Here is a 26,173-nt window from a genome sequence, read left to right on the forward strand (position 1 = left end):
ACTTAATAGCTCTTGCTATCCAAAATAAAAAAAAAAAACCCTGAACTCTGCCTTTAGCACCATCACCAGTCTGTTGCATGATTTACAGACCCCGATGCACTGAGCTCACGTCCTGGTCTGGGCTTCTACACGCTACTATCATACAAACAACAGCACACGTAAGATGGTTCTTCTGATCATTAGATACCAGCACTGAAAAATCTTTTTCCGGCCACACCTCGAGCCTGCTGCCATGGCATCTTCCCCCTCCAGCAGTTCGAGCCATTCTACACTAATGGCAGGGAGCTGAACTCAGGCGCAGTAATTAGTAGACACTTGCTCAGCAAACAAGGAAAATGAGATCCCATGCTCATCTACGTAAACAGGATCCCATTTCCAGAAGTGCTCATACCAGTCATGGTGTTACCCTGTCAGTTATTAATCCTGTAACATCTGCCAGTTAAGGACTTCTCTCAGTTTTTGTTTTCACTTATGCTCGTCCCCCCCACCAGGGTCAGTTACTCTGGGAATGAAACTTCTCGATTAGTGTGTCAGAAGCAATAAACTCTCTGCTAATTGATGCCCTTGTAGGCTTTGACCCAACCAGTGGAGTTTAGCAGCATCTGCCACTGTTTATTAAGTCTCCGAGACGAAGGACGTTTTCAGCTGCCTGCCGCAGCCTAAACTTCTGTACAACAAAACAAACAGCTCTACATACATCTCTTGCTGTCTCCACATGCATCATCTTGCCTCCTGCCCTCTCAGTGCTGGCATGAGTGGAGGCAGAGATGTCATTTTCTTAAGCATTTAGCCAGGAGTACCCACAAGCTGGAGGATAAGTGAACACTCTGCTACCCTCCCAGTTACCACACTATCAGCACAGCAGCATATTTTTAGATGTGTTTCAAATGAATCTCATCTCAGCCTTGAAAGCATTGCATTAACAAAGAATTTCATATGTGAATGACATTTCAGTGACATTAGCACCTGAGGCTTTTTGCTGTTCTCCAATGTAAGCGATGGTACAGTCAAATCTGTATTCAAGGGTCAATTGCTGACAGACCTGGGTACCAAAAGCAGCCGCCCTGTTGGAACTGTGGGCCTCCAGCACCTTTTCCATTTTTTATTACAGGAAATGCATGCGTAAATGCTGTTGTGCAGAAGTGATGCCTCCATTAAGACATGACGGCCCAATTTCCGTATATGCTGAACCCTGGAAGTATCTGTCAATGCAATCTGGATTTGGAAATGTCCTCTTTGAAAAAGCACATAAAAGCACTAATTTTCCAGGTCATCATTTTTGTCCTCAAAATATCAGGATTCTGTTGGTACCACTGGGACAACTTGTCCAAGTTAGGGACCGATGCCTTGCTCTCATTTTACTGGGAACCTCAGATGCATCCTTTTTAGCTAAAATAAGCCTGGTTATCGCATTATTATTGAGAGGTGGAGTGGCTGAATAGACAGTTCTCTCTCTACAGAGTGCTCTGTATTTTTCTGTGTCTGATAGAGAGTGAGAAAGAGAGAGAGAGCAGGAGAGGAACCACGTCTGGAATTTCAGTCATATCGTACTCCTGTCAGGACATGAATCCCTCTGGAAATGAAAAGCAAGGAAATAATGCATTCTTTCTACCCTATGTGTTTTGACTTTTACATTCACGTTGACCATCGCTGCTAGGTTAAGCAACTTCAGAAAAAAAGCAGTTTCGAAACCAGTTTGGAGTGAGGTTAATTCATTATCTGAGAGGGAGCAGCCTGTGCCAGGCAAACTGTTTTCTAAATGGGGACTGAAACGAAAAACCTACCTGAGAAGTGCTAATGTACTTCAGGAACCTCAAGGCCTCGTAATTGAGGGAAGGAGTTGGACTTGCCCATGGCTGTAGTTCAATGTGCCATCTTACAGTCTGCAAAGCAAAGCAAAACAGAAAACACCTTAAAGGAACAGGATTCATTTCTCGGTACAAGCATAAAATGCAAGGGCTAATAAATTAAGGAGATTTAATTTCAAACAAAACGAGTTTCCTAGGGGCTTGTCTACAGATGAAAGTCATTTCAGAATAAAGTAGGTTTTGAACTACAGTGAAAGAGCATCTAACTATGATTTATCCTGATCAGCTTTGAAAGCAGATGTAGGTAATTCATCCAGGATACATGTGTCAACACAGTTATTCTAGGACACCCAAGTAAGCCCTGGCTTGTAGAAACACATGAAGAAAACCAAGATCTGAATACCTAAATCCTCTAGCAAAACATCTGAAAACAGTGAAATAATTTTAATTTTCTATCTATCGCGTATCTCCGCTTGAACGTCCACTGAAACAAGAACTTGGATTGCAAACACTAATCACCAAAGGAAACCTCTGCAAACAATCTCTTTCCTTTTTTAAAACCTAGATTCAATAGAAAAGCAAGCTTCTTGTGGTCTTTGAGACAAAGTCCTCATCCTCTTCCACACCTGCCTGACAAGATACACCAGAATTCTTTGTTTTCCTGAAAAAAACATCAGTGTGGCTGTCAGTAGCCCTACCACTCCTCATTTTCATAGCCCCAAGGAAGTAGCTTTGGTGGATGCTTTCTGCACTCCCTGTGAGGCCCCTCAGCTCTGAACCTCAGGGATCTGTCAGCTTTTCCAGCAACACTTCCCACATAGACAGAGCGGGACAGAAGAGGTCTTTCAGACACGTGCTTGCAGAGCAACCGGGCTCTGCGCTCCCATCTGCGCGACCTTCTCCAAATTCTGCCCGCTTTTGTCACACTGGGAAGTTTAGACGTGTTATCTCTTGCCCTCGAGTAGATAAAAATACAAGCACAGTGTTAAATTGTACTAAATTAAGATTGATTCCTCATGGCTTTTCATCTTCAGATACTACTATGGCTGGGCAGGTAGTATCAAGCTTCCCTTTAATCATCCCTGATTAACTGAGCTTCCATAATGAACAGGATGGGTTTTTTTTCCCATAGGTTCATGTTGACATTCAATAAAATACCAAACCCCATTCGGGATTCCCACAGGACCTTATTTCAAACAAAGCCCTGGAAAACATATAGGAAATAGCAATTAACCGGAGAGGATGGAGGCAGATCAGAGAAGCAAGGTGCTGAGCCCCGCCGGAGAGGACAGCCCCACCATCGGGCTGGTCTGCGGCGCCAGGAGAAGAGCCAGTGCGGTGACAGCGGGGATCCTCTGATGCCAGAGAGGAACGCAGGAAAGAAAAAGAGAAGGCGATGCTAGAAGAGAAAGATGATTAAAGGGGACCACCAGACCAGATGGAGTTTGCCTTGAGCTGATATCATGAATGGATATTTTTGCAGCCTAAGTAAACATAGTCTGGAGTGAACGTGAGCCAGGAGGTCTGTATGAGGTTTATTGTTCCTTTAGGGTTTGCTCTTTGGTTTTTTTTACTGTAAAGAGATGCTGAAAAGGACATTTGAGACTTTTTCCCCCCCCTAGAAGCAGCCAAAAGTAGCATTTCCCACCCTGCAACTTGCTGCCCACAGCAGCCATATGCTCCTATGCCCTGCACAGCACAAGGCTGGAAGCAAGCTAGCAAGCAAGCTCTGCAGCAGCACGTACCCCTGACCCGCTGATTGCAGAAGGCAGCCTGCAAACAGCTAACAGCAGGAGGATAGGTGCACGCCGGGGAGGGAAACGCATGTAATCTTTCAGAATGAGTCACAGTTCACATGGCTGAATAACCTTTGCAATGACAGGAATGCTGCCATTTCAACAGGCTTGAAAGCTGAAATGAAAATGAAGACTGACAATCATTTTCAGGCAAAAAAAAGCCCCAGACACCTAAACATCTGTGCCCGGTTATTCTGAAATCTATTTGTGTGAGAAGTAGCTCATTAAATAGGGGAATTGCAGGGTGGCCATTGTGGCACCATTCAGCAAGAATTCCCTCTGCACAGAGTTCACGGGGAAGAAAAAGAGAAAAAAAAATCCCTATAATTAACCACGTGAATGAGATTCTTTTTCAGCAGAGTGCAATATCAAAGAGCCACTGTGGCTTTCTCTCAGGTTCTTAAAATCTTAAAGATGACAAACTGCTTTTCCACTCTCTCCAAAATGTATCAATAAACACACAACTATGAAGTTAAAAATCCCAGTGACTTAATAATGCAGTTTCATTTAAAAAAAAAAAAAAAGGAAAAAAAAAAGAAAGAGATCAACCTTTTGTATAGTTCTTGAAATTTAGGAGCGCTACACAAATGCTACCTTTGTGACAGAGATCAGACCTGAGCTCCTGTTTGACAGTAATGCTTTTGAATGGCTTCTCAAACTTCACACTTGGTCCCTGGCTCCTTACTAAGCAGCAGCCCATTTCCATTCACTAACGAATACATTAGAGAGGTCTGTTCCTAACATCCACTAAACACCCCTATGGGATGCTTCAATAGCTGCATTACAATAAGACTCACAGATGATGAACAGGGGTAAAAATCCAGTACATCTTTTGGACCAGGTACATCCTCCCAGCGGGTAACTCACTGATGTCGGTGATGCACTATGGGTATGTTCAGCACTCACAAAATATTCTCCTGAAGGAGCCATTCCCTATGTACATTGGTAGTCTTTGTTTATAGTTTTTCAGGTAATTTTCAGCCTGTTCCACAGTGTTTCCATGTAAGCCTTCTCAAACAAACTCTGCAGATAAAATGCACGTGGTCCCTGTGAACCAACTGCTTCGTAAAAATCAGGTTTATTCCTGATAAACATGTTCCTTATTTTGAGGAGTTCTTCCCCTCTAGACTTTGCAATTTGATTTACTCAAAGCAAACCTGACTGTAGCATCATGATTTGGATTTTCTCACCTGTATCACAGAAATCTCTGGAGTAAATAACCGAGAGCAGGTCCCTGTGGCTGCTGTACAAAACAGGCTGAGAAGCAGCTCCTTTCACAGGAGGCTTCTACAGCAAGTACACAAGAGGAGCAGAGGAGGTATTACGGTCCATATTATGCAGCTTTGGATATGAAATTCAGACAGACCTCCCCAAAGTCACCCAGGAGGAGCCAGAAAACCAGTTCAGACATTCTGCATCTCTGGCTATCGCCATCGGTGTGCTATCTCCCTAGGGTAGGGACTCATCCAACGAGACACCGTGACTATGTTTCCCAAACAACAATATATCCTGATTCCACAATATAATGAGATGACAGTACCTGGAAAGTTACAATGCCACTTAAAAAATATCATACTGAATACCTTGAAGTATCCCTCTATTTACATTGTTTCACTTACAGACACATTACCTGAAATAAGCACTATAAGAAAAATCAGTCTTCAGCAAGACTTTATCACAGGCGCTGGTCAGATACTGACTTCAGCTACCCCAGAAGGGTAATGGATATCCAGAAACTGCTATCCAGAGTGATGTCTAAATTTTCACCACATAAGACAGATAACCACAGAGCAAAGAAAATCTTAAGGCAATGCCATTGCTTTGTTAGGAAAACTAGGACGCATTTGAAGGTCTGATTTTTTTTCCAGGTACTTCACACTTAAGGATAAGGACTGATGTTTCCTTCAGATCAATCTGACAGGAATCCGCAGTGACTTTTCTCTGGAGACCACTTCTTTCTAGATTTTTCTCCCCCATCAGCCATCTATGAGAGTCATCTGATAATTCCTTAATAATCTGTAGTATACATATGGTATCATTTATCCTAAAAATCTGAAATCATAATATTAAGTTTAAATCAACATGTGCAAAGGGCTTACAAGCCAGCGGGTGTAAAATTGTAGGTTTGCAAAATTTCTGGTTTTCCTAGCATAAACTTGAACACATAAATCATTAAATTCTTTCCAGATCAATCCTATTTTCAGTGCAGTAATTCAGACAGCCCAACCCCTCCCTTCCCTTCTGCTTACATTTGAAAGGGAATTAGTAAGTTTTCTATACTTCCATCTTTTTTAACTCAGTAACTGTTTTTCCCCTCCTTTCAATTTCCTTCCTTTTTAGCAGCCTATTAAAATACAGAAACATATTAGCCATGTTTATAAACAAAAATTTGGGAATCCCATTGCCCTGCCAAGCAGTCTGTTGCTTCCAACGAAGAAACAAAAGACTTGTCAATACATACACAGATGTCTTAATCAAGGGAAAAATATAAAATCCTCTGATTAAACTGTGCAACAGTAATTTTTTACATTTGAGGCAGGACCAAATGCGAATGGAAAGCACTTGTGGCAATAAACTCCACCAATAACCATAAATATTTGCTAGCCATAGAAACAAATGACATACACATCTTCACCTCCAACTGTTCTGGCTGTACTGTGTATCACCATGCTCATCCCTCGTAGAAGGGTACGGCAGAACACAGCTTGCTCGTGGGTGAAATTTTGCAGGGGTTTTATCAGTTTAAAATGCAATGGGTAGGATTCAAATTGCAAAATTTCAGACATCTACCAGGCAAACATGTATTTAGCGGATTGCATTCCTGAAGGCTTGCCCTTGTGAGAGTAGATTGTCCCTAGATACAGTTTACAGGGCTTGGACATCATTTTATTTGGGGTCCCTCTGGAGCACCTGTGGCCTCAAGCATATTATTTTGTAGTGGTCGTCTTGTTTTGTTTTTCCCTCCAATTCAAAAGTACCTTAAATACTGAAAGCAGGGTGTTGCAGCCCGCCCAAGAACTGGCTTTACGGGACACGCCAGCACGCCTCACAAGGGACACGCAACAAGTGCAAAGCCTGCTGAGATGCGTGGGAGAGCTGCTGAGGGTGGAGGCGGCCAAACCTGGCACGCTGCTCCTCTTGCTGACGACACGGAGCAGCTCCGGCAGCGAACGATCCCTTGTGAACGCCCACGTTTAGTTTCAGAGGCAATTAGCTGGTCGACTCCAAGGGACAGCCAGGAGTGAGGAAACATTCCTGCCATGCGGACAACCAGGGACCAAGCTCCCACAGTGGGCTGGGGAACCAAGTTATTTGACAGGACAGACGAGGCAGACAGGCTCTTTAAGGGAATGATTCATCTGCTATAGAGTAGATGCCTAAAATAAGTAAGATGAGTCATGCTCTGGAAACGTCCATGTCTCTCCATGACCTGCAAAGGAAGCCTGGAGGACGGGCTCAGAAACACCTACACTGTAGACAGTCAACATCACAGAAGAGGAACCCCAGACCAGACTATCACACATGCCATGCTGCAGAAAAACTTGTATTTTAGAGGGCTGAGCCTATTCTTTAGTTCTGAGCCTCAAGCAACACTTAATTGCACTTTATTCTTCAGCGAGGTTGAGTAACTCCAAATGTGTTATGTTTGGAGCAGCAATACGTGGCACAAGTAAAACAAAATCCACCTCAAAGCGGAGGTGTCGATAGGAAAGAACAAGTATGCCTCAGCCTTGGCAAAGACCTCCTTGAGAAAGGTCAATTCATACTGTTGCCTTTAGCTAAATGTAATCAGCATCATACGGAGGGCTCACAAGAGGTACACTCACAAAAACATGCTACGCTACATCGTTAATTTAGAAGTAGCGGGGACACGCACAGGCTCAGTAAGCTGTAATTTAAAATACAGGCTTACAAAGTGACTGTGACTCATATTTAAATCTCCGAGTGAATTAATTTCTACCGTGGCTGGCTTTATAGCTATCCCATCCCTACATGTCTGAACTGTTTCCTTCCCTTTTTTTTCTTTTTTATTACTATTATTTTGTATTTTTCTTTGCAGTTTGGCTTTCTTAAACATGAGGCTTTCGCTTAAGAAACCATATTGCAGAAATTGCTACATACACTCCTGCTCTGCATGCGTGTGCCTGTATCGAGAGAAGAGCAGTGGGTTCCCTCTGAGGCATCAGGCATCGGGAGTATCACAGGGAAACGCAGCTGACGCCTAGTCCTGCAGCCACCTAAACTGAGAATTTCCACTCCAACAGTGAAACTTTCACATGCTGCACAAAGTCCATAATGAACTGAAAAAAAATTAACACAGGGAATCTTTCTTTTCTCATTTTTCACTTTTCCGAGTTTATCTAAAGCAGAGGCATCCCTGACGCAAGCACACAGCCTTCTTCGTACCCAGCCACCACAGGATTGCTCCATCCTCCGTACGCATCGGGTTGGTGCAGTGGAACAAGCAGGCCGTACAGGGAGTCCCTCCCACAGACAAACTCCAGTGCTATAAAACTGTAGTGTGTTACAGAATCACAGAATAGTTTGGCTTGGAAGGGACCTTTAAAGATCACCTAGTCCAACCCCCTGTCATGGGGGACATCTTCCACTAGATCAGGTTGCTCAAAGTAAGTAGTATTGGTCCCAGAACGGACCCTTGAGGGACACCACTCGTTACTGGTTTCCACTTAGACATTGAGCCATTGACTACAACTCTTTGGATGAGGCCAGCCAGCCAATTCCTTATCCATCTAACAGTCCATCCATCACACCCATATCTCTCCAATTCAGAGGTAAGAATGTTGTGGGGAGTCATATCAATGGCTTTATAGAAGTCCAGGTAGATGACATCCGTTATCTCTTCCCTTGTCCACTGATGCAGTCACTCCATCATACAAGGCCACAAGATTCGTTAGGCACGACTTGCCCTCGGTGAAGCCATGTTGGCTGTCCCTAACCACCTCCCTGTCTTCAGTATATTTTGACATATCCTTCAGGAGGATCTGCTCCATGATCTTATCTGAAGATTTGATAGTGGAACTTTAGGCTGAGGAACAAAAGCTTTGTGCCAAAATGAGCAAGCAACGTAACACATACAGTCAGGTTCTCCCGTGCAACAAGGCTACTTACCAGAGTAAACCCTGCCTATGGAAACCAGTCCTGTGATAAGAGTGTTTTCTGCATTAATAAGTGGGTGTCTTCAATTTAAATGAGTTTTCAACACGACTTGTGTATGAAGAATTTTAATAACTAGAGGTGTTTCTATGTCTGGATATGTGTGTTTTATTTTATTGAAGCGGGAACTTCTAGGACGCACTTAACTCTCCGCTAGCTCGTCGCTCTCCGTGCATCACCTCCTCCAAGCCTCTGCTGTGCAGCACACATGTGTCTGCCCGGGAGCAACTGCTGCGAGAGTCAACTTAACGCAGCCCTGAGCTTCACCCAGAGGGTTTCACTTGAGAGCAGTTTATTCCCAAGCACTTGCTTCCCAAGGCTGCAGTTTGCACCGTAAGTAAAACTCCTACGCTTAGTAGGGAAAAGGAAAAAAGCAATGCATCTTGAATGCAAAGTTTTACATTGAAATGAAGAAAACAATTTTCTGACTTCAATCCTCATTAGAAAAGCTTTGAGCCTCCGCATGGTAATTGAAACCAAAAGAGTCTTCACCCTCGTAGAGCAAATCAGTCTGAACATGCATACATAACAACCCCTGGAAGGGCAGCAATCACCAAGCGTTTCACCTCTGCTCTCCTTTTGTTAATATTCATGTTTATTTTCTGCTCCTTTTGCTTCTGATTTCCCATCTGACGGTATGAAATGGAGCCACACGCATACAAATTACAGCTCTCGCGCTCGCAGGGGAACTGCTGGCCTAACCTGCAGGCCAGCCACACCAGCGACTTCCATGCAAAACACCAACAACTTCGATGCCTTGGGAGGTTCAGCGTTTCACAGGCAAAGCCCACGCTCAAGCTCTCTCCAACTCTACTTTTAGTTTTGTGCCTTTTCCCCCAAACGAGTGTCTCATAAGAAAAGCACAGGCAGGAAAAAAGGATGCTTGGCACCGACTTTAAGTGACAGAATTTATATCACTTTAAGAACTAAGAAATGGCTTTGGAAAAATAAAGAGCGCCTTCCAAAACTAACATGACACGGCCAGATCTGTAGAGGAATTTAGGTGACTAATGCGCCATTGAATTCAAATCGAAACCCTGACTCCCACGGGAAATGGGTAGAGGGAACCAGCTTACCAGGTTTAAATTAGCCGTTGTGGACACCCCCCCGTAAACTCACCGGTAGACCTGGGCTTGAGCCACTAACATCCATCACCCTGGGTGCAGGTTTGTGACTTACGGGAAGCATGTGTTTCAGAACACTTGCCAAAATATTAATTTGTAGGTACTTACGAACTCGGAAAGCATTGCATCTAATTTATTATTTACATAGCATAACTACCACCCCTCGCTACCGCTGAGGACTATATCCACTGCAACCGAAGGAGTTGGGAGCTGCGGGGGTAGGAAAGGGCAGCGTTGCACCGGGGGACCCCTCCTCAGACCTTCAAAGGTCACCAAAGACTGACAGCTCTGCCACTGGAAAGCCCAGCAACATCAGGGAGAAATATACATTTATTAAAAAAGAGATTGATTTTACTCTGCTAAGAGACACACAGCTTTAAAAACAGTCAAGTGGGATTTCTTTGCTATGGTAATAAAATAAAATAAATAAATCAGGCAGCAGCATTCCAGCGCTATCCAGAGGCTGACAGTGTGATAATTTATATCTGATGGAGATAAAAACAGCAGCCAGAACAGACTGAAATTTATGGAAGCAAATTCTCGAAACTGCTTAAGCAGTGTAATACTCAATCAGCTGAACTATTTCCAGTGCCTGCATGCCTTTGCCAACACTTAAGGATAACAGCAAGAAACAGATACAGCAACTACTGTCACTGCTTGTCAAATTCAGACTTTAGCTAAGCAGAGGCAAGACCACGGTTTCGTAACTGCTTTAAATGAAGTGCTTTGGTTGAGAAAATACGGGAGATGACATAATCCATACAATAGGAAAGAAAAAGAGATTTTCCTCTAGGCTGACTTCACTGCAATATTCAAACCACAGCGTACAACAAACAGAATTCATCAGTAAATACTCAGCTAGCCAGATAAGCCGAGTTTATTTTGTGCAAATTCCAGCACTCTAACTGTGATTTACAGATAGGGATGCCTCTGGCAGCCTATCCACTGACTTCAGCAGGCCCTGCCTGATGCTAAGAACTGGGGAAAAAGAAGGTGCTTTAAAGTAAAACTTAATGCTTTCACATAAATAAGAGCATTTCACACTTGTGCAGCTTTCTCCCTCATGCAAATGGAGTGTAAACGTCTGAACAGAAATGGTCCACCACACCTCCCAGCCTAAAGGGAGATCCGAGGCATCAGAAAACCCCTTTCCCTCCATCTGCCCCTCCTGGGCAAGGACCAGGAGGACCTTCCGTGGGTCTCCTGCTCTCCAGGGAGCACGAGAAGGCAGTGTCACTAGGCATCTATAGTATCATAAAGCAACTAAACATGGGTAAACCAAAAGGCTGAGTGACTTCTACAGCTATTTAGATTTCACAGCGTAAAACCTAAGATAAGATAGAAAATATTCACAATAGGTACCTAGGGGCTTCCGTCCCTCCAACCCACCATCAGTTCACTTGATCATACTGGGTTTTACTGGATAGCCAGGGAAGACTTAAAAAGCCAAACTTCACTTTTTTCTTCTTCAACTCCTTATTTCATACAAGTGTTAGTTAATAAAACAAGGTAATGAAGCTCCACAGAATGAAACGTATACTAGCTTTAAATGTCTACAAACATACTTCCTTTCTTGTTTTTAATATGATTATGGATTACTGCCCTTACTCTAAAGCTATGTTAAAAGTCTTCCAAGCAAAATAAAACAGTGCGTTGGGCAATTAGTTCCCCATGTCTAGAAAGGGAATGAGAGCTGGCTTACAAGTTGTTAGGATTTTAAGTACAAGATGGTATGTTTATTTTCCAATTTATAAAGAAGAAAATCAAGCTTGTTTCAAAGCACACAATTTTGAAATATTTTTTGTTCAAGACAAGTATAGACCCAAGTATCATAAGCCCATGGAGGATGGGCTTGGGCAAATATGCACCATCCTCTTTAATCAAGGACATTTTCCAATGTTTTATTACTAATTCTGAGCACTATACAGAATATAGCACTGAAAGCTACATGGTTTGACCCTGAACTCCTGATGTACCCAGAATTCCCACAGATTTCATAATGAATAATAATTGCAAGATGAAACCATTAATCAAGACATCTAACTATGAAGAAACACATCAGCTCAGCAGCAGCCAATTGACACATAATTGCTTCTTGTTTAATTTTCTCAAAAGAGCGAGGGAAAAGGAACAAGATGCCGTTGCTTTGCTCTATTCAGGATGAAACAAAGCTCACTTCTTTGAAAGTTTTGGTGCCGCCAAACAACCATGAGGAAAGCCCAAAAAGAGACACGACATCAGTATTAACAAATTTCATTGTTCCTTTGGGGTTTTTTCAGGCAGCTCCTACCCTGCAGCGTTCATCTCTGGGATAAATCTCGATCCTCCACTAGTGCAGCCAACTCCGCAGGGAGCAGGAAGGATTTCAAACTGATTCTTATCATTTTTAGGCTTCTAAGTGGCAAGCATTATTTAACATTACATGCCATATCAATAGACATTACCATCTCTTCCCCCTAGCATTTCAAACACTGTCTCTTTGTAAAATATGAAAAAGGATGCTAAATAAAGCGCACCGACTTTGAAGCTCCCAGTTAATTATTTGACTTAGCTAGCTGCTAGGAGAGGAACGAGGAAGAGGGCTGGGGATGGATGGGGCAAAGCGGGGGAGGTTAAAGCAGCGACGCAACTCTACGATGTTAACTTCACTGGTTCTAACATCATTTTCAACCGCACGCATTTCCCAACCAGGTCCAGCCCCTGGCACATCACCGATATTTGCTTCTTTGCTTACTTTTCGTCTAGGTTAATTTTCCCCAGCAGACCACCCTGTGGTCTATTACCTCATCAAAACCAATAGCAAGAACACAGAGCATCCACTATTTTAGCAATATCCCTAAGAGAGATGAGTTGCCTAACGGGCTCTTTGCAGGCCTTTCCTTGCAAAGCTCTCAAGGCCCACCAAGTTTGTCTTCCACATCCCAAGAAGGGCACAGGGTTGAATTCCTTCAGGCTGCAGGATCCACCTGCAGTGGATCAGTCCTGGAAACGACACAGAATTTTGTCACTTCCAGAAAAACCCACAGCAAGGTACCTGAAGCTGCACCTGAAATCTATCAGAAAGTAGAACCCAAAGTAAACTTCAGGGGGTCACTTTCACTTGTTAAATGAGCTGTTGGTTAGCTCTTTCTGCAACAAGCATATAAACCCAGAGGTTTTCCATGTAAAATCTGAAGCAGTTGGCTTGACCTGAAAATCCTAAGAGACTTCAGAAGCCAACGGCTCACTCAGAAGTCCTCCTGGTCCTATATTCCCAGAGACAAGAGAAGCCGCCATTGCATGATGGGAGAGGTGGCAGCAGGAAGGACGTTCCTGACAAGGATCCCCCAGGTTTGGGATTTGCAAAGCCAAAACAGTTCTGTGGTACTGACTTCCGAAGAACACTGCAAAGCCATTTTGTTCCCGTCTGCAGAGCATACGGAGAAGACTTTGGTGAGAAGCAAGATTTCTGTGTATGTGGTAACAGCTGCTAGAACTATTACATTTATCATTACACAAAGACTAAGGAAAGGTTTAGTTATCATATTTATACATGTGTCAAGGAGGACATAAATTACAGGGCTAGTTTTTAAATGCTGCAAAAAATGAAAAAGAAAGCAAAATAACCACCAAGGGGTTCCCCCAGAGCCAGACCCAGGACTTGTGCTCTTCAGGGGGTGTGCAGTCACCCGAGGACACTCTGTCCATGCACTCCCTGACAGTGCAGTCCATGAGCACCTCACAGCCAGCCCCCTTCTTGATGGCACCTGAGCTTGATGGCACATTTAAAAGCAAGACTACTGAAGACGGGACAGAAGATCAGGCAGGGGAAAGCATGTGTCATTGCAGATCCAAACTCTTCCACTTAGTACTAACATAAACAGTTAGGAACAGTTAGTACTAGCATAAACAGCTGGGAACATTTCCGCCATCTCCTGCTTAAAGTGACCGAGTTGTTGCCATAAGAGCAAGTTAAAAATCACGGCTTTCATCTATCTGTTACCCAAGGCATCAGTCCATTTGCGCACATGGTTTCTATTACCCTTAGAGATCTGCAAACTCGAAATAGGACAGCGTGTCACCCTGTCACTTTTGTATACAAAAACAACATCGGGGTGAGTAATGTATATTATGGATTCCAGGAGACACATGCTATACCACAATTAAAAGAAAAATTAAATCAAATCTCTTTTTTTCCCTTTTGCTTGTTCCACTGAACTGAATGCCATTTGCTCTTAGACTTCAACAGTGCGGAAGGGCTCTGGACAACGTTTCATCATACACAGAAGTATCTTGGTTTGTATCTGCTAGCTACAAAAACACTTCAGATGATTAAATGACTCACATCCACCGTGCACAGCTCTGGAGTGCTGAACAGCCGTCCAAGACAAACACAGCTCGAAGTTAATATTAGAACAAGCGATAAGAGGGGGCTGCTGCGGATGCCATCAAAGATTAGCAGTGGTTCACACAGACTTTCTCAGCTATGTGTTAAGTCTTTTATCTAAGCTGTGCCATGAGTGACAGCTGTCACTACCAGCCTGCAGGAGGAGGACAGCATGGTCTACCACAATCAAACCGCTTCTGTGAAGATTGGAGGTCCCTCGTTAGCACTACCTAAGCCTCCAAATTCTACATCTGTTTTGTAAGAGAGGTGATGCACTTGTCACGTTGTCTGTACGAGTCTGCAAGGCACCTGTTAGAGGGTTTTGTTCTTCACTGCTGGATTTCAGTTCTGCACCCCTTGTCATGGGCCACTGGAGTTTTGCTCTGGGTTCACACCAAAGACCCACCAGCTGCACCACAGTCTGAACCGTGCCCACAGTTCAGTAAAAGTGGCATGAAAGAGACGCCTGGCGTGGTAGCAACTACCGTGCAGCTCTGAAGCAGATGCACATCTCTGTTAACTGCCTGGCTGCATGGGTAAATGTTGATGTGAATTGACTGAACAAACTGGGATGAAAACCTTACTAGCGATGAAGTTAAATATTTGTCTCATAAGAAAGCAGCTAAAGGTCAGAGATGCAAAGGAAAAACCCTAAGGCTTTCTGGGAGAATTTTACTTGTCCCAGATCTCTCTTTCTGGCCTCTTCTCTCTCCAAAGAAGGAAGTTTTGGAAAAGAATGAAGTGAGCTTGGCCACCTTGAGAATCGCTGGAATAAGTAAAGCTACATGTTCAAAACTGTCCTCACTTCTGTTATTTCTCGTATAAAACATGAAACGTGACAAAAGATGATTTTTGGTACTAACAATGCCCATTCTCTTCAATGCTGTCAAAATTCCTGGCTTTCAGGGACTCTTGCTCTGTTCCCATGACAAGACCGTGACTTGCTATACAACTGACTTTCATACCAGTGCTCACCTCCTCCCACCTCCTGCTTGACAGCTGCTCTCCTGCAGAAGACATCCTTCCTCCTCCGAGCACGTACGCAGCATGTGAAGGGGACTCCCGCTTGTTCGCTGCTAATAAGGTCTGATAACCAGCAGCACACCAGACAATGCAATCCAGTACCCCAAACACAGCAAACCGTGGAGGGGTGAAGAAAGAGGTGAGAGCAGAGGACGTGCTTGCTGAATTGCTGCCCGTTAAGCAGGACACGGAGGCCATGAGCAGAGCTGCTCGGCTTCCCCGCACGGCAGTCCCAGTCAACAGTTTGAGCTGAAGACAGCAAACGGGGCTGGATCAGTATATGGGGGTTTTCTGCACCTGCAACCATGGTCATAAAGGATTCACGTTTTGTACAAGGCCTGTGGACCATCTAGCCTGGTTCAAGAAAAGGATGGCACAGCTGTAACGGCCATCATGGAGCAAGGCATCTGCAGAAGAAATTACCACCTCGGTCCCTGGGTTATGTCCTTAAATAGAAAAGCTTATATACCCTGAAAAACATTTTTTCTGAGCCACAGCTATCTAGAAAAAATTATTCCCCTGTCTTTATATGCTGAAAGAAAGCCTTGAGCAGGTATTTGAAAGAAATCTATATTATTGGATATCATTAAGTCTCCTAAAGCTGTAATGACTTTCTGAAGGATAATATTCCCCAGCTGCTTCTCAAAAATTCATGAAGAAAGAACCTATTTTAGGTAATAAAAAGTGTGTAAGAATCAAGGCTATTCTGAGTGATCATTTACCTCACAAGCTCGCAAGTGGCATAATTGTCAGAAAAAACATTACCATCTCCTCTTTACGGTCTACCATAAACACATTTCATCTGCAGTTAAAATACAGTGAAAGGCCAGTATTGCCCTTGCTTGGCTACTTGGAGAGGGATTGCCGTGCTTGGGTACCTTCCGGTGCCTCAGCTGCCCCCGTTCAGAGGCAGAGCTGGCTGGTGCTCCCCAGATTTGGTTGTCTGCTGTCTGCTATCGATAAAAGTTTGTTCTTTTCTGGCAAACACAACAACCTCTCTCAGTCTGTGCTATTAGCCTGACTATTTGAACAAAAACCAACCAAGGCTCTCACAGCTGTTCCCCAGGTACTAATGGCCTGAAGCCATAAGCTCCTACCTTGTGCTAATCTTACAAGCTAAGCAACTTTGGGTCGATTTATATTTGGTAAGAGACTTCCAAGTGCTTGAGGGAAAAAAGTTGTCAAGTAGCGTTCCTTCTTCTGGGGTCCACTAAGTCATCACAGGACAATTATGGTGGGGTCTGGTCTCTCTAGTGAGGTATTAAGCCAGGGCAAGGATCGCTTGTAGTCTTTAAAGATCCCATTATCTCTTTTTATTACGTTGACGTTAGATCATTTTTCAGGCTAAATTCCAGTTTGGCCACTCACACTGTACCTGCCAGACAGCTTCTCTAATTGCAGAGCAGGTAAATGTAGATGGAGGGACCTCAGGAGATTGACTGACTCTACCTCCCTGCCCTGAAGCACAACTAGACCTTCCCTGTATGGATACCCAAAGTTCACATTTTTCTAGGGAGTCTTTCCACTGCTTACCCAACCACAGAGTTAAAAGATTTTCCTAGTATCTTGCCTGAAAATCAAGCCAGTTACTTCTTGTCCTACTTGCAGCGGACCTAGGGAACAATCGGTCATTACGTCCTTCAAAAAAACTATTTTTTTTTTAGTTTGAAGAGTCTTGGCACATTTTTCTCAAAACCTGCTTTTCCCTATTCCAAAAAATGATAGAATCATAGAATCATAGAATCATACAGGTTGGAAAAGACCTCTAAGATCATTGAGTCCAACCATCAACCCAACACCACCATACCCACTAAACCATGTCCCTAAGCGCCTCATCTACACGTCTTTTAAATACCTCCAGGGATGGTGACTCAACCACTTCCCTGGGCAGCCTGTTCCAAGGCCTGACCACTCTTTCAGTAAAGAAATTTCTCCTAATGTCCAATCTAAACCTCCCTTGGCGCAACTTGAGGCCATTTCCTCTCGTCCTATCGCTAGTTACTTGGGAGAAGAGACCAACACCCACCTCGCTACAACCTCCTTTCAGGTAGTTGTAGAGCGCGATGAGGTCTCCTCTCAGCCTCCTCTTCTCCAGGCTAAACAGTCCCAGTTCCCTCAGCCACTCCTCATAAGACTTGTGCTCCAGGCCCTTCACCAGCTTCGTTGCCCTCCTCTGGACACGCTCCAGCACCTCCATGTCCTTCTTGTGGTGAGGGGCCCAAAACTGAACACAGGATTCGAGGTGCGGCCTCACCAGTGCTGAGTACAGGGGCACGATCACTTCCCTACTCCTGCTGGCCACACTATTTCTGATACAGGCCAGGATGCCGTTGGCCTTCTTGGCCACCTGGGCACACTGCCGGCTCACGTTCAGCCGGCTGTACCAGTTCTGCCAGGCTTTCCCTGCAGGCCTGCCTTCCTGCACCTCTGAACGCCTTTTTCCTCCCATTGAGACTCCCTCCAGTTTGTCTACCTGTTGTCAAAGGAGGTGCCCAGAAGTAGGCACACTCAGAAGAATAACCAAGATCCAGCTCTCCAGCACTGCACTCCTCTGCAGCAGAATCACAGCTGCAACTCACGTTCATCTAAGCTAGGACGCTATTCACTCCTCGCCGCAGCGTTTAGAGAACAGCGCTGCACGCTGCAAAGCTTGTCATGTCTGGTACGCAGGTGAGGCGACTGGAATAAGCTCTGGATTTAAATTCACCAGGAGAAGCAAAAGGCTGCCTTGACCCATGCTGCTGCCCCAGCAGCTCCCTCGTTTTGGCTCAGCCTGGGCAAATCTGCTCCTTTAAACACAGCCTGATGTGACTCGCTTCACAGCTTCCAAAGCCCTGTCGTGTTAAACCTTGCTGTAATGTTAAAACATTGCTCCAGGCATACATAACGAATAAACTGTTACAGAAGTTAAGTCCCGATCCAAAACAGACCAGCTATTACACCATGGGATATGGAAAGACAGACAGACACATTTGACTTCACAATAACCAAGTTTTCTCCAAGAATTTTGGCTCCTGCTCATCAAGAGGCAGAGTAACTTCCTACTCAAATAATACCCAAAGTTTACCAGATTTTTAAAGACGTGAAGTCAGCTTAAAAACACTATACATACAAATAGGCAATGAAAACATCTGATACTTTATTTTTTACCAGATTTGAGAAGAATCAAAAAGGACTCTTTGCATAAGCCCTACATATCGCTGACATAAATGTAAGTAGCACTGTCATTTTTAAATGAAAAATCAAATGTAAAATTTAAGTAAAACCTTAGCAATAAAGTAATGCTAAATTGCATGAGGCTATTTAGAACCTGCCATATTATTAACTGCCAAACAGTTATTCCACATAAGTTCGAAGATATCACTCCAAAATAATTTGCAGATTTCAATTACATTAAAGATGAGACTGTTACCAGTCATAACTGCAGAGAAGCAGCAACCTCTCGGCAATAGTTCCTATTTAGAGAAAAACAAAACCTGCAATCCAACAAGCAACAGCAAAAGACAGTTAGTCTGTATTTATAAAGAACCAAAATGTATACAAGTGTAAGTAATAATCTCACAAGATTTTTCTGTTTTAGGCAATGATACTTCACGTTTCAAAATATGTTATAATCCCAGACAAAATACAAATGGGCCCAGCAGCAAAATCCAACTCTTAGCTTTTAATCACTGAAGGCAAACATTTTCATATCGCTAGGTATGAGATGAAAGAGCATCCAAAATAACATCAGGATAATTTTGGCAGCATACCGCACTCCCCACCTCTGGACAGCCACAACAACAGACAAAGTGATTTCTAGCTGATACTACAATTTTCAAACTATATTTAGTAATTTGCTTGCCCTCCAGCAGGCACGCTTTCAGAAGACACACCTGTGGCTGCCGCCTAGCAGCCTCACGCGTTTCTCCAAGCCTCCCAGGAGTCCCCCACTGCACAGCCCAGCTACACCCATGCGGAAAGCAAGACCCTGAACCTCAGTTTTTAGGAGAGAGAGAGTCACAGCGCTTGCTGCATCAGCAAGCAAAACTGCAGGGACAAAACACCTGCCCGGACTAACATCGGCTTTTTTTCTTTCATGCATAACCACGTAAAACTTTTTTTTTCCCTCCTCCTCTATGGAAATAAATCTGCAAAGGACTCCACCTTTTCTTAACCAGACTCTCGGAGAGGGCTCCTCCCCATTTCAGAGCACGAGAGCCAACATAACCTTGTTATTGCAATCACTGTGATAAGATTTTGCTGTTATTTCAAATTCCAAATGCAACAAATTTTTTTTTTTTACCATCACATCCTGCAATAACAGTTTAAAACTCGCCTCATTTGTCTGCAGCGCTCTGTGGGTGCAGACCTCACTAACACCTACTGCAAGAGTAGGTACACGTGGCAGAATTTGTGGGTTTCCATGTAGCTGGAGTTTTTATTTGCTGCGTATGTTACCAGACCAGTACTTAACACAACCAGGGCTTAGAATCACAGTTTATAAACATAGTTGGGCATTTTATTAGCAACAACACAGTTTTATGCGCTCCCACCAAAATACAAATGGGATTACAAACTTCCATTTGCTTTACATTTGCAGCACAACATGTAACTCTTCCCATTCTTCAGATGACCATCATATGCTCTCAATGCTGAATTTTGTTTATTATTTGCCAGCAAGAGCAGCAGCATTTGCTCTTTGGTAGGCTCCACTGGGAGCAAAACAGCTGGAAGCAATACAGCTCCCAAAAGCACCAGAGCAGGCAGCTCTGGCAGCTCCCAGAGCTGTCACATAGCTAAATTACTTTATTCCCTGCTGCTTTCAGTTAGCATTTTTTATGCACGCATCTTCAGGCACGAACAGACACTTGTAACCTTGGTCGTCAATCCCTCCCATCTGCCGCACAGTCACTCTCTCCACTGACGAAGATTTACCAGCGGTCAGGAAAAGCGCACGACTGCACAGGCAGTTTCCTGCAGACGCAGGGACCATTTATGGATGAGTCTCCATCTTTCCCATCCTGTCTGGGTCCTTTTTTTCCCCTTTTGGTGCTTTTGGTTGATTGACTGCAATTGTGCCTGGCAAATAAATAAAACAACTCTGCTTCAGGAAACTTTAAAGTGATTCAAAGCAGGCATCAAATAATTTTCTTGTGTGTTTTTGCAATTTTTTTTAATATGGCCACAAAGTAGGATACTCAACTTGATCTATGGAAACACTGTGTTCATCAGTCTTCTGCATTAATTCAGTGATGTAAGTGTGAGCAGAGTTATAACCAAGTGGCCCTAGGAACACAGAGCAAAGTTTGGCCTCACTGATTTTTCATTACTGCCATCCTGCTGGCTCACATTATCGCAACACGCTCCAACACCACCATGATAACCCGCAGTAGGGAAAAAAAAAAACATACCGGAAAGCCTCTGCAGGCTTCAGAAATGGATTGACAATGGTTTACGGATAGACAGAAGACACGAAAACATATAAAATCCACAGCAAAAAGCAATCCCAACCCAGTACAGCACAGACGATCTGCGCAAGGACCCTGTGCCTCTCCCCCAGGTAGCATTTACACACACCAGCACGCTGCCCGCCTCTCTCCAGAGCTGCTGGTAGAAGCCACGGACCACCAATTTAAGCAGCCTTTTCTGATAAGAGCCCCTGTCTTGTCTTGAAACAGTCTGAAGTGAAATACAATGTTTCCTGATGAAAAAAAAATAAAATAAATCACCCATTTTTTTTTTAGCTATCATGCATGATCACCACTTCCACAAGAAAAAATGGCAGTACTCAGACCACTTCTACTTCATTTTCCCATTACTTTTTCCCCCTACATTTTTATTTAACAACTCTGTTTCAAAACCAGTAATTCCCAGAATTTCAGTCCCACTATCCCCAAAGCCTTATGTTCACTTTAAGTAGATTTTTCTCAGCCTGAAGCAACACGTTCAAGTCAAATAGCTGAACACGGAAGACACTTGATGGTCTCAAACTTAACCTAGCAACTCCACCTTGTATTACATTTACTAATATTTTTCACTTGACTTAATTAGTGGGATTCAGATGAGACCTCAGCAGCAACGTGCCCAACACCACAAACCACAGCAGTGATATTTCACACACTTCACCTGGAGACGTACCAAAACGTACTGGGAGCTTTCCAGAGCCTCGAGCTTTCCAACACTGCAAGGCGCTGCCAGTTCTCCGGTAGCGTAGCCTCTCCTGATGCTACTTCTCCACCAGCATTTCCTCAAAAATCATGAAATAAATTAGGATGTGCTTTACTTTTGCCTCCTGTTTTTTGATGCCATGCCTAGCACATGTTTTCAAGAAACTATCTGAATCCACATGATTATAATTTTTTTTCATCCGTGAATGCTGAAGTTCTTCCATAACTACAATCACTTAAAAGTTAGGCTTTAGGAGAATACCAAGTAGCATGACATTGACAACAAAAATCACAAAAACTGACACTGCAAGATCTAGATGCCTCAAGATGGTATCAATACCACAGCAGGTCAGGACGCCACATAGTCATTATGCTGAAGAAATATGTGACAATGTTGTCCTCATCATTGCCGCAGTGGTGAAGGAAGTAAGAGATTATCTCATTTCTTCTGCTAAATCTTTCAGGAAACCAGGGGCAGAAAATAGCAGTTTTATTTTTCCACCACAGCTCCTCACGGAAGATCGAGGCCAATTTAAAATTCAAACTATACGTGAGTTCATTGTCCATCTCCTCTTTAAATAAAAAATAAGTTACTGGGGGCGCAGAGGCAAAGAAAAGAAAAGAAAGCAGGTTTGCAAATGAGACCCCGTGATCCCAGGACAGCTGCTCAGATGGTGGTTTGGATGTTAGCAAGAGGTCTCTTCATCCATGGAGTCGAGCAAACCCAGATAAAGCTTCAGTTTAAGAACAGCAGAACGTTTAGCGATTCCACAGATAAGTCCGGTTTTATTCTTGTCAAGGCAAACATGAGAAATAGTTATTTACTTTGACCAGAACACTGGTCCCATCTCTAGCGAAATGGCATTTGCTCCTCTTCACAGTCATTCCAGCTTCTTTAAGTATCTGCACATCTCCGCACAGACCATTACTACTGCACCCCAACAGTGGGGCCTCAAAATAGGTGACAAACTACTCTTTCCCAGCCTTTGAAAGCTGGCTCCTCCCCCCTGAAAGACTGCAAAGAAAACTGAACTGAATAAACATTTGAATCTAAAAGGGATTCCTGAGAGACGGGCATCTGCCAAAACCAAAGACGGCATGGAGCTTGTTGAAGAAGGCAGCATCCCGCTATTGGTCACACATGCGGCTAATTGGGGGAAGAGGTTAGTCCTGGCACTCTTCACTCCTGCTGAACTCCAGATACTAATGATGGTCCTCACGTCTCCAAAAGGCTTTACAATCATTACCACGTCTGAACCTAATTACAGGTCCATTTACCAACTGATTAACTAACTCATTAATTCTCAGCCAGACCATGTCTTAGAAACATTTCTTGACGGCCTTCAGCGAATGAAATGGCATTCGGATGCCAAGAATGCCAAGGGCCAAGGACTTTTCCCAAGCTTGCTCCTGTTGGGTGTGCATCAACCTGCTGAGCAAGCTTGGTGACTCCGGGTCAAGGTTACCTTTTCAGACCGAGGTCTGACCGTGTTCAGCCCCTGCACCAGCACGCTCCACCTTCACTGCAGCCGAGCATCGCTCAAAAAAATCTCTCCACCACGAGATGCCTTCCTAGGAAGCCGCCACCACACCACCTCACCTCACCTCACCACACCTCCAGTCACCTCTTCTCAGGAACCAGCAACATCTCAGCAACGGGAAGAGGCCACGTCTGCCAAGCGGGGCTCCTACGGTCGGATGTCCTCCAGCGGCCACAGAGCCCAACCCCGACCGGGGTCACCCTCACCTCCGCCTCAGGGGGAAAGGGGACGCAGCGGCGCTCCTGTCGCGACACGGCGGGCGCTCCCCCCCCCAGCCCGCCCTACCTTCCTGCGGCGGCCGCCCGGGGGCTGCAGGGGGCAGCAGCCGGGCGCGGCGCTCCCCCGCCGGCCGCTCCGCACGTAGGTGACTCGCCGCCTGCCCGCCGCCGCCGCCGCGCCCGGGTGCTGCTCCGTGCCACGGGCCAGGGGGGGCGCCCGCCCCGCCGCCACTGCCGCCGGCGCCCGGGGCTTCTCCTCCGGGCACCAGGATCGCCTCATGCCCAGCTGGAGGCAGAGGAAGAGCGCAGCCGAGAGCAGGCAGAGGCGGAAGGCCGGGCCCCGCCACAGCGGCCGCTCCTTGGGCATGGCGGCGGGGGCTCGCCCTGCCCGGCGCTGCCACCCCCCCGCCCCGCCGCAGGGCTCATGCCGCCGGCGGGCCGGTCCCCGCGGCCGCCGCCGAAAGTTGGGAGACCCCGCCCCGAGCGGGGCCGGCCGGGGAGGGGCCGCGATGCCCCTGCCCCGGCCCCGGCCCGGCGGGGGGCCACGGGGCGCCGGGGGTGCCCGCCTGCGGCCGGCCGGTGGCACGCTCCCCGCCCCGGCAGCCCCGCGGGGCGTGGGTCAGGGCACGGGCACGGGCGTGGGCTGGCGCTGGCGCTTTCACGGGCGCGGTCCTTGCCGCGTATCGTGCCGCACGTGCATGTCGGTCCTGCAGGCACCCAGACCCACGCTGCCCGCAAAGGCCGGGTGCAACAGACGACTTCTGTTACGAAAACTCCCCTCCCTATTACATCAAACCGTCTTTATAGTATGGAAGTTATTAACTTGTCACTATATGTATGTATTAGTTCACATTATACCCTGTAATGTCATGAGGTAGTGGAGTTTTACTGGAGACTTGCATATTGTTCATGCTTAAGTAAAACAAACTAAAGGGCAGCCCGGCCCTGGAAGGAAGGACTTCGCTTTGTGGAAGGTTAGAGCTGTCCGTGAAGGATAAAGGATACCCCTGGACAGCCCAGATAACACCAGCATCCTAGCCCCTCTGACACGTCTTTGAAACCCTCCCAGCGTCGTCTGGCGTTGCAGATAAGTAACTCTAGCAAGGCTGACCCCAGGGACGTCTGGATCAATAGGCAAGCAGCAAGAATGCTGCAAAAATAGAGTTGCTTTGCAAAGTTTTACTGTGATTAGTAATCGGTAGTGTGGGTGTTAGTGATTAGTCAAATCGTGTTGGACCTGAATGTTTGAAGGGTATGAGGACCCTGTGTGAAACCACAGTTGGGGTCCTCCAATTTGGCTGAGACACCTCATGTGTATGAATACAAGAATTACTCCTGTAAGTCTATACTTTGTGTCCTAGCCTCTCTCCTGGGTCGGCAATGGCCAGCTGTGAATTTTTGAGACGCATCCTTGGTTTCACCTGTGAGGGAAAGGCTCTGGGTGAGCTGAGCAGGGCCGAGAAGCAGTGCAGGGGACAGGCAGTCCCACTTGCCTCCGCGGGAGCACGCAGGACCTTTTGTCTCGAAATGGGGACACGCTATATTGAAGTGTGCAAGCCAGCTTTGGTCTTAAGCCACAACGCTAAACCATCGCTGAGCGATAAGCAGGTGGTTGGTGGAATTTTTGGAAGCAGGAATTGCAGGTGGGGAGAAGCGTCGGTGGCAGGAGGGTAATAAATATGTTCCTAGGTGGGATGTGCAGGACACAGACACACGCCTAACCCCCATTTCTTTCACCGAGTAAGGGAGGGAGGTTGTGACTCTTGTCCCCTGCGCGCAGTACTGTGCTTCCAGGGCCCCTGCCTTGTCTGCTGGCAAGGGAGAGGCTTTCTGCACTGAGCTCCTTCTCCCTCCTTTCTGCTGTCCTCTCCCCGGCAGCAGCTTGCACGGCTCCTCTCTGACCCCTCCTGTCTGTTCACAGCCTGGGGCAGAGTCAGAGCCGGCTGCTGCTAGGGGAGCAGGCCAGAGAGGAGCATTGGGAGAAGCGGGGAGCAGGCCAGAGAGGAGCACTGGGAGAAGCGAGCCCGCCGGCAGCCAAGCAGCCAGACCTGCTGGCAGCAGGACAGAGGAGCTGCACGCAGGAAGGTAAGGGAGGGAGCCAGCATCTGCCTGCAGAAGTGGGATTTCAAGCATGGCTCCAAGCACAGGTGCACTGGCAGGCCAGGTGCATGCGCCCTGCCACTTAAACATTGCTGTCCTCTTTTTTTAGGTAAACTATTATTCTAAATTAGGTTAAAGCAATTCCATGGTAGTTTTAAACCACTCTAAATGCAGGCTCCTCTTGCAAGGGGGTAGGTGGCAGTCCTGCCTGCCGTTCCTGTAGCAGGAGGGAGGCTCCTTTGTTCTAAGCTAAGCCAAACTGGGGCAATTACCCAGATGAAAACTAACTCAAGAAAACTAACTCTATCAGGAGCAGTTTCCTACTAGCCCTGGACACCCTTTTCGGTACCATCCTGTCTTTTGGTCAGCCTACAGCCAATGTGGGACAGCCTCTGGGTGGTTCATGCCTCCAGGGAAACGCAGTGCAGATCAGAGCGCTTCTCCCCCTGCCCCTGCTCAGGGGTCCCCATCCCTCCCTTGGGCAGGCTCTGGTGCTTGCCACAGGGAAGTGAGTTGGCTCTGACAGCTACCTGTCTGACAACCACACGCTTTTCCTCTGTTTCCACCCCCCTTAGGCGGCTCACCAGCGGATCAGACAAGCCCTGGTGCTAGCGCAAGGGAGGAACACATTTATGAGGGCAGAGGGAGAGTGTGACTGCAACAACCACGACTGACATCAGCTTAAGATACGGGCACCCGGCTCCATCCATGAGCATCGCCTGGAGTTCATGAGCAGAAGGTCGCTCGGGCTGGCACAGAGCATTTCGTGTACTCGAGGAGGAGCGGAGTGAAATGGCGTCACCCATCTGGAGGATGAAGTAATGCCACTGCTCGGGGAAGAGAGGTTTAGATATATGTCGAGGACACTAAAAG

The 26,173-nt window shown here is 45.8% G+C and overlaps 1 protein-coding gene across 1 annotated transcript in view; it reads right to left on the reverse strand.

Moving 5' to 3' along the window:
• The window catches only part of METTL24 (methyltransferase like 24), a 49,008-nt gene extending 25,441 nt beyond the window's left edge, over window positions 1-23,567 (reverse strand). The window contains exons 1-2 of the mRNA XM_075145663.1: window positions 23,268-23,567; window positions 1,785-1,883 (exon numbers count right to left, since the gene is read on the reverse strand). Of these exons, the coding sequence (XP_075001764.1) occupies window positions 1,785-1,883; window positions 23,268-23,567 (399 nt within the window). The remainder of the gene's footprint in view (window positions 1-1,784; window positions 1,884-23,267) is intronic.
• Window positions 23,568-26,173: the final 2,606 nt, after the last annotated feature.

Source organism: Calonectris borealis, chromosome 3 (genome assembly GCF_964195595.1).
Source record: "Calonectris borealis chromosome 3, bCalBor7.hap1.2, whole genome shotgun sequence".
NCBI classification, from domain to species: domain Eukaryota; kingdom Metazoa; phylum Chordata; class Aves; order Procellariiformes; family Procellariidae; genus Calonectris; species Calonectris borealis.